Genomic DNA, 14,899 nt, shown 5'->3' with positions numbered 1-14,899 from the left:
TTTAAATAAAATCCCAAAAATTGCAATATTTGACTTTGGCGACTTACGAAAAATGGTAGGAATTTTCGAAGAACTGAAGCCCTAAAAGACTTCAAAAGATTAAAAGCGACAAAAGAAATTAATTTGTTTAATTTTGCAGACTTCAAGGAAAGGTACAAAAATTCGTGGAGGAGTGTATCGAAAAATTGAGTTTTTGGCGAAATTGTGTAGAAATCTTCCAAAGATTCTGGCTGTCCAAAAATTATGAAAAAAATTGCGCTAACGCAGGAATGATGGGTTTATTAGGGAAAATAATCCCAAGACGATACGACTACTGACTTTCGAGATATTCAGTTTCGAAATTAATTTTTCAAAATGTCTCAAGATTTATCATATTTCATTCTGGTATTTTTGGAAAAATGGTAGGAATTTGTGATAAACGGAAGCCGTAACAGACTTCAGGGTATCAAAAGCAACAAAATTATCTTCTCTAGTTAAGTTTCGAAAGTGCTTGAGAAAAGTGTTAAAATTTCGTAAATGTGGAATTTTCAAAAATTGAGATTTTCGTGAAATTGCCTTAAAATCCTCAAAAAATTCTGGGAGACAGATTTCAACGAGCTGAAACCAAAAATATGGCACGTTGGGGGTGCCGGACCAAGATTGAGGGCTTTCAACGAATATTCCTTAGTAAACGTGGCATTTTTGTTAATGACGTATTTACCTCGATTTCGGAAAAACTGGCTACTCGAATATTATAAAAAAAATCATGCACACGCAAGAATAATCGTTTTATTAGGGAAAGTAGTCCCAAGTCGATACGACGACTAGTCCACAAAGGATGCGGTTCCAAAATCGAATTTTTAAAATATCTTAAAAATTACCCTATTTCACTTTGTCGATTTTGGAAAAATGGTAATAATTTTCACAAAACTGTAGCCGGAAAAACTTCAAGCGATTGACATCAATAAAAAATTTCCTTGCTCAATTTCGAAGATGCTTGAGAGAAAGTCAGAAATTTTAAAATCGAGGATACTGAAAAATTGGACATTTGGCTAAGTTACCTACAAATCCAAAAAAATTCTGGAGATAGATTGCAACGAGTACAACTGAAAAAACAAACCATCTTGATGATCACAGTCCAAGCTTGAGTGCTATTGTTGAAAATCTGGAAGCAATCGTGGCATTTTTGTTAACGAAGTATTTAGAGGGATTCCGGAAAAGCTGGGAGCCCAAAAATGATGAAAAAAATCATGTTTTCACAGAAATGATGCATCTGTCAGAGAAAATAATCCCAAATTTGCATGACGACTAGTTTTTAAAATATTCGGTTTCAAAATCAGATTTTAAAAATACCTCAAAAAGTGCTTTATTTCTTTATATCTTTTTGATGATTTCGGAAATTTGAAAATTTCCGGGTCATTTTTTGTTAAGGACGTATTTATGGCGATTACGAAAAAACTGAATGTCTATAAGTTATGAAAACACTCGTACTTAAAGCTGGAGTGATGGGTTTATTAGGGAAAGTATTCCCTACTGGCTACTGAAAAATTGTGAAAAAAACTTGTCCACGTAAGAGTAAAGGTTTTATTAGGAAAGTCGAATTTTTAAAATATGTAGGTATTTTAAAAATTGTTTTTCCTCAATCAAGCGATGCCTTTGAAATTTTATCAAAGATAGGTGAATCAGCCCAAAAGTGTGGTTATTCCCTTTCCCGGACGCCGCAGATATAAAAGAACGTTTATCAATTAGATACCTCATAGTGACATTTCCAGTCTAAACAACTTTTTCCGCGAAGCTTCTACTCTACTTCATAATCACAGGGTAAGTATTTATAAAACAAATCTAACAGTGCATTATAATTTATAAAAAATAATCAACATTGCGTCTATTATTCTTTCAGATGTTCGCAAAAGCTCTTATACTTCTTGTGGCACTCGTCGCCATTTCTGCCATCCCTCCGCCTGAACACCAACATGACCCTGAAGTCGAAAACGTCCACGAAATGTACTTCCCTGAAGAAATCAACGAATTGCTTCGTTTCAGACGTTCTATTCCATCAGGTGCTTCCAATTTTCCTCAAGCTTCTCGACGAAGAGGTAAATGGTCCGTAAACCCCGATCTCGGAAGGGACGAGAGTGGAAACACCAGAGGCCAAGTCGAAATTAACCATAAAGGCAGAAACCACGACTTTAATGCCGGATGGGGAAAAGTTTTCAGGGGACCCAATAGGGCGAAACCTACATGGCACATTGGAGGAACTTGGAGATGGTGAATAAACGTGCTATACAATGAAATACGAGTATATTTGTTTAATTATGAAACACAATAAATTAACACAATTAAAATCTGAACGTGGCTCCTATCCTGTACACCTTCTCTTTACCAGGTCTTTCTTTAAACAAAGCAGACGCATCGAAGTTGTTACTATTATGTTTGAGAACATAATTTTTACTTATTAGAATGCCGTTCTTGTCTCTGTCTTCGTTTATTTGCCAGCCGTCAACAGGAGCTCGTTTTATCCGACTTGGAGCTAAGAGAGTTTGAACTTGATTTTCAACCAAATAATCCAAGGGACTTGCAATTGTCAAGCCCAACATTAAAAACAAAAGTATCGTCGTATACACGAAAGAAGCCATCTAAAAGTAAAATCAAATTAATTATAGAACGAAAATACGGACAGAGGAAGACTTACATCCACTCGCTTCGAAACTGCGGTTAGACCACATCTATTTAAACTTGCTTTTATATGCAACAAGCAACACACGGATTGAAAGTAGGGGGATTTACTTTTTCTACGACTGATACCAGTTTTATGTACTGTAGAATTTCACAACAGAAACCCACTCATTGTATTGTTTAAATTTATTAATAAAAAATTACACTGTGATACACAATAATTAAGATAAATGTTTCATTACTAGCAAATATAGTGTGACTAAATTGATTTATGTAATAAAAATTTAAACGCCTATTCCTGCACATAAGGAATTTATCTTTTCTTAAAAAACATCGCCAGACAATCTATTTTAACATGACGTTTTCATGCATTGTTAAAAAACGACAGTCTGAAAATCGTTATATACCTTATCTATCTGATTTTTGAATTATTATCGTTAGGAATTAAGCTGAAATAACAAAGCTTCGCCAGTGGAAGCACATCACGTAATAATTATGAGGACCATTCATGATATGTACGGTTGAAAATATCACATTATAGGTAAAGGTAGGATTTTAAAAGTTAATAGTACCATTAAGAATGCAAACATTGTATCATACTCACATACACCTATACAAATAAGGCTTTATTGTCCTTTCCTGTCACTTATTAAAAGCGATCGAGCTTCCACATTTTACCCGAAATCTTCAAAACTTGTGATATTGTCTTCGACGAAGATATTCGTTAAAATGTAGACCTCGATCTCGGTAATAATACCTATCTAAGATTTCGTCAATATTCTTGTCTCTTCAGCCAGCATAAAATATTAACCCAAGCAAACGAACAAGTACCAACGTAAACTACCCTAAAAGGAGGCGGAATTAACATAAAGTTGATGGACTGGGCCGGTAGCCAAAACATGCAACTAGTCTTAAACGTGGGGATGATTTTCTCTCGACACTCCTCGAAGATGTCTTTTTTCCGTTCCATGATACTCATCGCTGGAAAAATCACTCGTTTACGTACCACGAACTCATGGAAACTCACCAACATAAAAAACTATCAGTATTTGTGGCGTCATCAAAAATTGGTCCAGGAGCAGCTTTTGGACTACGATTTTGGCGGAAGTCCCTACAAATTTCCGGTCTAGCCATCTATACCTGGAACGAGAGGTGGAATAGTTAGCAAGGGTTAGAGTGATATTAATTTTGGTTTTGACCTACCAGTAGTGGTATACTGGCGCGAACACAGCCACACCAAGAATTCCAAAATATGTTATCATGTGATGATCATAGTGGAAAGATTCTTTGTTCTGAAATCGAGCAAAGTCAACAAAGGAAAACCAAAATTAATATGCGGTAAATGAAAATGTAGGTTTGGAGTGGCAGCGAAAGGAAATTAAAAAAATAAGTACCAAACAGTTAAGAATGGCCCCTGCATTGTCGTCCCATATAAGGCGTATCTACTGATTGTTGGCGTGTCATATGGTGCTGGTGTTTCGGCCTGATAAATAAAAGTAATTATCAAATAAATGCAACTAAAAGGGTAAGCAGCTAGGGTAGAGAATATAGCCCCTGAACAACTAATAAGACTAATCAAATTTTCAACTTTTTTTTTGTTTGACTATTTTTGGTTTACTTTTTGGCCGCCTTTCTCAAATTTTTGAGACTTTCTATACAGAAATTTGTTTTACTGTATCCCATTTCTGCTAAAACGTGATGTTTCTTCGGTAGTGTTTAGAGTCTGTAAACTGGAAACAGTGGCGAAAACCGCGTTCCGAAATTTATATAAATAATAACTAACATGGTGCTTTTAAAAAATACGTTGTGAAAAAATCAATCTTTGACAGCTAATTGACAGACTAATTAATTTAGCATAAAGTCAAATGAAGTCGCACACTAATAAATTAATTTCATAGCCCATTAGATATATGTAGTATATTAAAAAAAGTTTAAAGGTGACTCCCTTAAAAAAGGTTTCTATGGGGCCTATGGACGATTTTGTGATACCGTTAGTTTCCTGCCATCATATCCCACATGTGTTCGATGGGATTTAAATCCGGAGATCTGGGTGGTCACGTGTTAGAGACAGAACACGGAAATGTTTACACAACAAAAATTGTTAACATAAATCGTAATTTCTCGAAGTTGCATTTCTAATGTCATTTAGAATACATATATTATTTTTTAACTACAAAATGAAAAAATAAAAAAGTTGCAAACTTTCAACTCTGTTCAAATTGCCCTTTTTTTTTTACATTCCTTTTTTGTAGATTTGAGTTTTCTATCGTCTTTTTATTTTTTGCAGCATTTTTTTTACATTTTTGGTCGCCTTTTTTGTAATATTTTTTGCTTCTTGCCAGTCTTTTTCGGCTTTTTTTAGTCAGTTTTTTTGTGTAATTTTTGTCTAGATTTTGTTTACTTTTTATCGCCTTTTTTGCCGTTGGTCATCTCTTTCTACGTGGGATTTTTTACTTTTTTTTTGTGAACTTTTGTCGCCATGTTTTCGCGTATTTTATTGTCATTTTCTTTTGTTGTCTTTTCTTTTCGTTTTTTTGTATTTTTTTTAATAGTAATTTTCTTTTTTTTCTAGCGTTTTCGTCACTTTTTTATAACTTTCTTACGTCTTTTCGTGGACTTAATTGGTGCCTTTTTTAGTCGTATTTTTTTTGTTTTTTTTTTGCGACATTTGTGTTGTTTTCTTGACAGTTTTTTTTAGTTGTATTTTTTACAGTTTTTTTTTTGTGAACTTTAGCGTCACATTTTCGCATACCTCACTGTAATTTTTTTTGTTGTCCTTTTTCGTTGTTTTTTTTAGCACTTTTCATAGCAATTTTCTTTTTCTTTGGCGTTTTCATCACTTTTTTTTGTAACTTTTTACACCTCTTTTTGAGATCTTAATTGTCGCCTTTTTCTGTCATTTTTTTAGTTACATTTACTTGTAGTCTTTTTTATAACATTGGTGTCATTTTTTTTATTACCTCTTTTTTGGATTTGTTGTCAGATTTTTGGGTTCTTTTTGTCCACATTTTTTCGCTTTTTTGTCGCCAATATTTTGTGTTAATTTATTTATCGACGTTTGTTGCATTAAGTAGGAAAGAAAACCAAAGATTACGCCCCACCCACACACCCCGATCTCAATTGTGATAAATTTTTCATTCGCTGTTAAACCAGGGGGCGGAGCATAATTGCAAAATTCATATTTCCCTAAAAAAATTACCATTTGAAACATATTTTAAGTTTCTTGTTACAAAAAGAAAACTACGTATATTAAGACAAATAAGCCCCGCCCACCCGCCCCTATCTCAATTGTGATGATTTTTTTATTGCAATTTAATTGCAAAATCCTGATTTTCCTACAAGATGTTATTATTTAAAACATATGTTTAAGTATCGTGTTGTTGTCTTAAGTGGGCGTAGTTACATAGTCCCCTTTTTCTGAAAATGATATTTTCCAACAATATAATAATACTTAAAACATTTTTTCGTACTTTCTTGTACAGAAATATGAACTTTGCATTTAAGCTCCGCCCCTCGACTTGACAAGGAATGAAAAATTCATCACAACTGAGATTAGGGCGGGTGGGTGGGGCTTAATCTTTGCTCTGTTTTTTGCTTAATATATGCAGGTTTAATTAAGAAACAAAGCAAAATATGAACCCCGCCCACCCGCCCGCATTTCAATTGTGGCGATGTTGTTTTTCATTCGCCATGAGCCCGAGGGAGGAGCTTAATTGCAAAATCCTGATTTTCCTATAAGAAGTTATCATTTGAAACATAAGTTTAAGTATCGTGTTGTTGTCTTCAGTGGGCAGAGTTACATGACCCCTTTTTTTTGAAAATGATGTATTTTCCAACAATATAATACTATTTAAAATATAAACTTTGCATTTAAGCTCCGCCCCTCGATTTGATAACGAATGAAAAATTCATCGCAACTGAGATTAGGGCGGGTGGATGGGGCTTAATCTTTACTCTCTTTTTTTGCTTAATATATGCAGCTTTCTTTAAGACACAACGCAAAATATAAACCCCGCCCACCCGTCCCCATTAAAATTGTGGCGATTTTGTTTTTCATTCGCCAAGAGCCCGAGGGAGGAGCTTAGTTGCAAAATGCTGATTTTCCTACAAAAAGTTATCATTTGAAACATATGTTTAAGTATCGTGTTGTTGTCATAAGTGGGCGGAGTTACCTTTTTCTAAAAATGATGTATTTTCCAACAATATGATAATACTTAAAACATGTTTTCGTACTTGCACAAAAATACGAACTTTGCATTTAAGCTCCTCCCTTCGACTTGACAGCGAATGAAACATTCATCACAACTGAGATTAGGGCGGCTGGGTGGGGCTTAATCTTTACTCTCTTTTTTTGCTTAATATATGCAGGTTTGTTTAAGATACACAGCAAAATATAAACCCCGCCCACCCGCCCCAATTTCAATTGTGGCATTTTGTTTTTCATTTACCACGAGTCCGGGGGAGAAGCTCAACTGCAAAATCCTGATTTTCCTACAAGAAGTTACCATTTGAAACATATGTTTAAGTATCGTGTTGTGTTCAAAAGTGGGCGGAGTTACATAGTCCCATATTTCTAAAAATGATGTATTTTCCAACAATATTATAATATTTAAAATATCAACTTTGCATTTAAGCTCCGCCCCTCGACTTGACAACGAATGAAAAATTCATCACAACTGAGATTAGGGCGGGTGGGTGGGGCTTAATATTTGCTCTCTTTTTTTGCTTAATATATGCAGATTTAATTAAGAAACAAAGCAAAATATAAACCCCTCCCACCCGCCCCCATTTCGATTGTGGCGATTTTGTTTTTCATTCGCTATGAGCCCGGGGGAGGAGCTTAATTGCAAAAGCCTGATTTTCCCACAAGAAATTATCATTTGAAACATATATTTGAATATCGTGTTGTTGTCATAAGTGGGAGGAGTTACATAGTCCCCTTTTTCTGAAAATGATGTATTTTTCAACAATATGGTAATACTTATAACGTGTTTTCGTAATTTCTTGTACAGAATAATAAACTTTGCATTTAAGCTCCGCCCCTCGACTTGACAACGAATGAAAAATTCATCGCAACTGAGGTTCGGGCGGGTGGGTGGGGCTTAATCTTTGCTCTCTTTTTTGCTTAATATATGCAGGTTTAATTAAGAAACAAAGCAAAATATAAACCCCGCCCACCTGCCCCTATTTCAATTATGGCGATTTTGTTTTTCATTCGCCGTGCGCCCGGGGGAGGAGCTTAATTGCATAACCTGATTTTCCTAGAAGTTATCATTTGAAACATACGTTTAAGTATCGTGTTGTGGTCATAAGTGGGCGGAGTTACATGGTCCCCTTTTTCTGCAAATGAAGTATTTTCCAACAGTATGATAATACTTAAAACATGTTTTCGTACTTTCTTGTACAGAAATATAAACTTTGCAGTTAAGCTCTGCCTCTCGACTTGACAACGAATGAAAAATTCATTACAAGTGAGATTAGGGCGGGTGGGTGGGGCTTAATCTTTGCTCTCTTTTTTTGCTTAATATATGCAGGTTTAATTAAGAAACAACGCAAAATATGAAACCCCGCCCACCCGCCCCCATTTCAATTGTGGCGATTTTGTTTTTCATTCCCATTAGCTTGGGGGAGGAGTTAAATTGCAAAATCCTGATTTTCCCATAAGAAATTATTATTTGCAAAATATGTTTAAGTATCGTGTTTTTCTTCTACAGAAATATGGAATTTGCGGTTAAGCTCCGCCCTCGACTAGACAACCAATGAAAAATTCATCAGAACTGAGATTAGGGCGGGTGGGTGGGGTTCAATCTTTGGTCTCTTTTTATGCAGGTTTAATTAAGAAACCAAGCAAAATATAAACCCCGCCCGCCCGCCCCCATTTCAATTGTGGCGATTTTGATTTTCATTCGCTATGAACCCGGGAGAGGAGCTTAATTGCAAAATTCTGAGTTTCCTACAAGTTTCCCAACAATACTTATAACATGTTTTCATAATTTCTTGTACAGAAATATGAACTTTGCTCCGCCCTCGGCTTGACAACGAATGAAAAATTCATCACAACTGAGATTAGGGTGAGTGGGTGGGGCTTAATCTTTGCTATGTTACACTATACTTAAAAACATGTGTCAAATGGTAATTGTATAGAGTGGTATGAATTAAGAAATCACATGCGTTTTTCTCTGTTTTCTTCTATCAAAAAAAGCAACGCCAACTTCACGACTTTTTTAATTGAACACCCGTTACATATTATATGTCCAAAAAAATTTGTTCAGTCCAGAAATTACTTTTTCATGATACGTTTGAACAAAAGTTGAATTACAAGAAATATCGAAAAATGTTAAAAACATGTTTTTTAATTATAATTGGATAAGTAAATAAGAAGATTATGTAACATTTTTGTTATTGTTGTCAGCTTTAAAATGTTTCGCTTAAAAAACAATTAAAATTTAGACAAATTTAACATTGACATTATTGAAAACACATTAGTGTTAATGTTAGTAAATTGCCTCCAGTTAACACACTCTCTTTTTACTGTTTCATATTTGTCGTCTCATACTAGTTTTAAATTTCTTAATTTTCCTTTTTTTTGAGATGTACTGAAGTTATTTGCAAATAAACTTTTTTTTTGATATTGAGTTTATTGTATTCTTTTTGTAGTTCAAAAATTTGTATACCATATTGATAAATGGTAACTTTTTTTCTCAAATTCTTCATGTTAACATAAATCATTTGAATTTCGCGAAATTTGAAATAACTGGACTTTAAAACATATACATTGTGCTAGTAATCAGACATTTTATGAGGTTTTTTTCTGTCACAACGAATGGTCAGCTGTGCACCACGAATTTTTAGTGTTGAATATCACAAGTGAAAATGGTTTAGACACTGATAAAAATAATAATAATCGTTGACATAAAATATTTTTTTGAAGTAATATTTTTGACTAACAATTTTATATGTGACTAAACCATGGCAAAATGGAAATTTCTGAAAATAGTTATAGTATAAATTTTCGTAAAATAACATGGTCTTTTTCAAATTTCTAAAATTATTAGGTACAGTTTGTCCATAAAAGGTGTAATAAACTTGATACAATCAATACTCATCGTTTCTAGTATTTTTCATTCGTCACAAAAATAAGAAATATTCTGTTAAAAAATGTGGCTCGAACCCACAACTATCAACTAAGAAATCGATTCAGCCACAATTTTTCAAATTTGTTTTCAGAACGTAGCCGCCTGAAACCACTCCACCTCCCATCCCTTTCACCATATTATATGCCTGAATTTTTCATCGAATTCATTCCACGTATTTTGGACAGCCTGTAACCTCTTAAACATCAATATATTGATTTATATTTCAGTGGGCTTTATTTCTCCGTGTCCGTGTTATTTTTGTTCCTACTCACTAAAACTCACCAGAACCTTCTTCGAAACCGTCTGCTGGGAGAACTCCGCCCCCACGAAAAGCGTCCCATACACTAACGAGTTAGTGATAATCGGATGATTCTTGAACGCATATTTGACGAATTTCAGGATTTTTGACATGCTGCAAAATCGTCCATGGTTAAAACAAGGCAAAGCATACACACCTGGCAATTCGTGATCGAAATTAAATACCTACGCCATCCCCGTCTTGTACCGTCCTAAGACACATTTTTTCGTTTCTTGACCCTACATTTTCTCAACAAAAAGCCCTACTTGCTTATAAAGAGATTAACAAAAACGATTAGGTGGCATTAAGCCAAAATCTCGCAGCACGAGGTCTTGCGCAAGAACAGTTCTATTGATTATAATCTTCCCCGTTGCAAACATCGCACAATATGAATCCTAATTGCTTGTTAAAAAGTTTTATCTAATTTGGAAAAGTGGAACCGGACAATTTGTCATTGTTGAGCAAAACGCTAAATTCGTTTAGAAACTTACTTGTACGGGGAACTTTGCCTCTCTTGACGGTTTTAATTGTTTAATGTAATTTATGGAACGCTGGCAGAGTTTGATATTATATAATAAAGAAGTCTAAATACAACTTATCTAATCGACCCTTTTCGCAAACAAAATTAAGCATTGTTGAGTCTCTTAGGTAAATATTTGTTTTAGTGGGTGCTAAACCGGCGTACATTGGACTCATACAATACTATTTTTGTTTTATTACAGTCATAATTTTTTATTATGTAAATAAATAGGGTATAGCGTTACTTACATGTGTGTCGTTGAACGTACTGAAGCACGTTTGAATTTATGTAATAGATTCAATTGGTGCTACTTAAGTAAATTAGTACAAATAGAATATGGAACCTTCCACTGCATTATTTGTTATGCATATTACTTGTATAATCTTAATATACAATTTACTAAATATTTACTAAAATATTCTAAATTTTTATACATGTTTACACACTGACGGTTTTTTTGGTACTACATAATATTATAAGCTGCATTTTGAGATAAATGTTGAGTAAGATTGACAACCAAGGATAAGTTTTAAAACGGTGTGATAAGTGTTGCTGATTGCCGTGATTTGTTTTACATATTTATTGTATTACGACATTTTTAAATGTGTTAAATTTGTGGTAATTTTATTTACCTTCGTTTCAGTTTTTAAAAAGAGTGTGTTGTATTGTCATAATTTTTAGGGCAAAGTTTAAGGGAACTCTCTAGAGAAGCCATGACAATTTTTTTCTTTTTTCTAGATAAAATTGCAGCTTTTTACAAATTCGAAGTTACTGAAAACGGTTCAATCAACCAAAAAAATGTGACAAAAATGTGTTAGAAACTGGTAGATTTGGAGTTATATAACTGTTAATATTTCCAGTCCATGGTACATTAAGAATGCAAGTACTGTTGCAAAGTCACGATTTCAAAGTTAAATTGTAAAATATTGTTATATAATTTTAACATTTGTTCGGCAAAATTTTGTGATGGTAGCATTCGGTTTTGCAGTCAGATACATATGCTCAAAAGAAATATTATCTAATAAATTATTGAAGAAGAACATGAAAATTAAAAAACAGCATAAAAACAATTTTATACATTTCATTCCAAAGTTTGGTCCTGTGTCATTTTCAAATTGTCAATATTCGTCAGTTTTTTCGATTGCTTACCGGATCAGGTTGAACTGTTAATAAAAAAAAAACACCACTTCCCACCTAAAATCTACCCATAATAAATTTATTAAATAGACATTCATTATTACTAAAAAAATCACTGTATTGTTTAGTTAAAATATTATCTCCAAAAATTTCGAAATCAAAATTTTCTGTAATCAAACCAGGAAATTTTGATTCTTTCAGACAGGAAGACAGGAAGATAGAAAGATAGAAAGATAAAAAGAGAGAAAGAGAGAAAGACAGCAAGGCAGAAATACAGAAAGTCAATAAGAAGGACAGGTGGATACAAGGACAGAAAGATAGAAGGGCAGAAAGGCAGGAGAACAGAAAGAAATAAAACCCAGAAAGGCAGAAAAAAAGACAGGAAGGCAGAAAGCCAGAAATTCTGAAAGGCTGAAAGACAGAAGGATAGAAGGACAGATGGTTAGAAGGACAGAAGGACAGAAAGAATGACAGATTGAAAGACTACAGGAAGACAGAAAGACAGAAAGTTAACAAGGCAGCAAAGCAGAAATACAGAAAGTCGAAAATAGTAAAAAGTTGAAGAACAGAAGGACAGATGGGTACAAGGAGAGAATGATAGAAGGGCAGAAAGACAGAAGGACAGAAAGACAGAAGGACAGACAAGAAGGCAGAAAGGCAGAAACCCAGAAAGTCTGAAAAGATAAAAGGGTCAAGGATAGAAGGATAGACGAACAGAAAGAAAGACAGAAATGCAGAAAATCTGAAAGGCTAAAAGACTGAGATGCTGAAAGGAATGACAGAAAGACAGAAGGAGAGAAAGCTAGGAAAGCTGAAAGGATGAAATGCTAAAATTCTAAAACATAGAAGGATAGAAGGACATAAGGCCAGAAGGCCAAAGAACCGAAAGAACGGAAAACTCAAGAATGGAAGAACAGAAGGACAGAAAGGCAGAAAGACAGAAAGTGAGAAAGACAAAATCAAAGAAATTTTTACATTTTTTAATGTATGTTAGAAATTAGTTCTGTAATATGTATACAGGGTGTTATTGAAAGGTACGTACAACAAAATGGACAGTTCTTCGCGAAGTCTAAGAAGTCGGAAAAACTTATTTTGTCTTATCAAAATTTTAAGGGGAAAATTAACCCTTATCCAATCTTTTTAGACGCTACTGAAGGATAAATAGGTAAAATTAATTTTTTCTAGTAAATCCTAGCAACTGTAACAATAAAACTTTTGTCAAGACTAAATGTTGCTATAGAAACGAAAGATGATCTTTTTATCAGAGGCGTACAACGAATTTGGACATAAGTTTTAATAATTTTTATCTCTAAAAGGAGAACACTTTTACCTGAACTTTTTTTAACTTTTAGCACCCATACTTGGAGACCAATTGCCGATTTTATTTTGTACGTACCTTTCAATAACAGGCTGTATAATGAAAATAGAAGATTTTAGCTAGGAAGGTAGAAAAGTAGAAGGAGAGAAAGATATAAAGACAGACAAGCTGAAAGACAAACAAAAAGAAATACAGAAAGGAATACAGAAAAATATACATAAAGACAGACAGATGGACAGACAGAATGATAGAAAGGCAGAACGACACATGACAAAAAGACAGGAAGATTGACAGATTGAAAGACAGAACTACAGGAAGACAGAAAGACAGAAAGTTAAAAAGGCAGCAAGGCAGAAATACAGAAAGTCGAAAATAGTAAAAGGTTGAAGAACAGAAGGACAGATGGGTACAAGGAGAGAATGATAGACGGGCAGAAAGACAGAAGGACAGAAAGACAGAAAGAAAGACAGAAATGCAGAAAATCTGAAAGGCTAAAAGGCTGAGATGCTGAAAGGAAGGACAGAAAGACAGAAGGACAGAAGGACAGAAAGCCAGGAAAGCTGAAAGGATGAAATGCTAAAATTCTAAAACATAGAAGGATAGAAGGACATAAGGCCAGAAGGCCAAAAAACCGAAAGAACGGAAGACTCAAGGATGGAAGGACAGAAGGATAGAAAGGCATAAAGACAGAAAGTGAGAAAGACAAAATCAAAGAAATTTTTACATTTTTTAATGTATGTTAGAAATTAGTTCTGTAATATGTATATAATGAAAATAGAAGATTTTAGCTAGGAAGGTAGAAAAGTAGAAGGAGAGAAAGATATAAAGACAGAAAGGAACACAGAAAAATGTACATAAAGACAGACAGAATGATAGAAAGTCAGAACGACAGATGACAAAAAGACAGAAAGATTGACGGACTGAAAGACTGAGCGACAGGAAGACAGAAAGACAGAAAGGCGGCAAGGCAGAAATATAGAAAGCCAAAAAGACTAAAACGTTGGAGAACGCAAGGGCAGATGGGCACAAGGACAGAAGGATAGAAGGGCAGAAAGAAAGAAGAACGGAAATACAGAAAAAAAGACAGGAAGGTAGAAAGCCAGCAATTCTGTAAGGCTGAAACGCTGAAAGGCTCAAGGACAGAAGGGTAGATGGACAGAAGTACAGAAAGAAAGACAGAAATGCAGAAAATCTGAAAGGCTAAAAGGCCAAGATGCCGAAAGGAAGGACAGTAAGCCAGGAAGGCTAAACGGATGAAATTCTAAAATTCTGAAACATAGAGGGATAGAAGGGCAGAAGGGCAGAAGGGTAGAAGGGGCGAAGGACCGAAGGACCGAAAGAACGGAGGACTCAAGGATGGAAGAACAGAAGGAAAAAAAGGCAGAAAGACAGAAAGTGAGAAAGACAAAATCAAATAAATTTTTACATTTTTTAATGTATGTTAGAAATTAGTTCTGTAATATATTTTGAAAATAGAATATGAGAAAAATAGAAAGACAGAAAGGCAGAAAGACAAACAAAAAGAGACACAGAAAAGAATACAGAAAAAGATACATAAAGGCAGCTAGAAGGACAGACAGAATGATAGAAAGTCAGAACGATAGATGACTGAAAGACAGAAAGACTGACAGACTGAAAGAATGAACGACAGGAAGGGAGAAAGATTCGAAAATTCTAACATTGAAAACTGAAGGACGGAAAAAGCTGAAATATTGAAAGATAGACTCAGAAAGACAGAAAATCAAAATGACAGAAAGATTAAAAAACAGAGAGAAAGTGAGAAAGACAAAATTAAGTAAATTTTTACATTTTTATTATTTTTGTTATATGGTAAA

General features: G+C 34.3%; 2 protein-coding genes across 6 annotated transcripts; one reads left to right on the top strand and one right to left on the bottom strand.

Annotated features, from left to right (window-relative positions):
- Nucleotides 1–1,879: 1,879 nt before the first annotated feature.
- LOC135139588 (coleoptericin-like) lies at nucleotides 1,880–2,251 on the top strand. Its single transcript, XM_064069885.1, has one exon. The coding sequence runs from the start codon at nucleotides 1,880–1,882 to the stop codon at nucleotides 2,249–2,251; it is 372 nt and encodes a 123-aa protein (XP_063925955.1).
- A 14-nt stretch (nucleotides 2,252–2,265) lies between these two features.
- LOC135139307 (mpv17-like protein) lies at nucleotides 2,266–11,049 on the bottom strand. Of its 5 annotated transcripts, none has more exons than XM_064069500.1 (6): nucleotides 10,858–11,049; nucleotides 10,074–10,203; nucleotides 4,050–4,138; nucleotides 3,683–3,795; nucleotides 2,672–3,636; nucleotides 2,266–2,615 (listed from the first exon to the last, which is right to left on the bottom strand). In XM_064069500.1, the coding sequence occupies exons 2-5, from the start codon at nucleotides 10,200–10,202 to the stop codon at nucleotides 3,428–3,430; spliced, it is 540 nt and encodes a 179-aa protein (XP_063925570.1). In that variant the 5' UTR covers nucleotide 10,203; nucleotides 10,858–11,049; the 3' UTR covers nucleotides 2,266–2,615; nucleotides 2,672–3,427. The 5 variants fall into 5 exon arrangements, with proteins under 5 accessions (XP_063925570.1, XP_063925571.1, XP_063925568.1 ...); XM_064069501.1 differs by lacking the exon at nucleotides 10,858–11,049 and adding an exon at nucleotides 10,581–10,787; XM_064069498.1 differs by lacking the exon at nucleotides 10,858–11,049 and adding an exon at nucleotides 10,275–10,572.
- Between the last annotated feature and the right edge of the window lie 3,850 nt (nucleotides 11,050–14,899).

The sequence above is a fragment of the Zophobas morio genome, unplaced genomic scaffold, assembly GCF_036711695.1.
Source record: "Zophobas morio isolate AGI-343-1 ecotype UQ-CSIRO unplaced genomic scaffold, CSIRO_AGI_Zmor_V1 ptg000031l, whole genome shotgun sequence".
Lineage (NCBI taxonomy): Eukaryota > Metazoa > Arthropoda > Insecta > Coleoptera > Tenebrionidae > Zophobas > Zophobas morio.
The sequence above is the reverse complement of the archived record's forward strand: the minus strand, read 5'-3'. Positions and strand labels throughout refer to the sequence as shown.

What these genes read in the sequence shown, in the direction of transcription:
- LOC135139588 (XM_064069885.1), top strand. Translation starts at nt 1,880, where the DNA reads ATGTTCGCAAAAGCTCTTATACTTCTTGTGGCACTCGTCGCCATTTCT.
- LOC135139307 (XM_064069496.1), bottom strand. An exon ending in CGGTTTCGAAGAAGGTTCTG is followed by an intron (nt 4,139 to 10,073) that starts GTGAGTTTTAGT and finishes TTTATTTATCAG; the next exon opens with GCCGAAACACCAGCACCATA. An exon ending in GGGCCATTCTTAACTGTTTG is followed by an intron (nt 3,796 to 4,049) that starts GTACTTATTTTT and finishes CTCTCGTTCCAG; the next exon opens with GTATAGATGGCTAGACCGGA.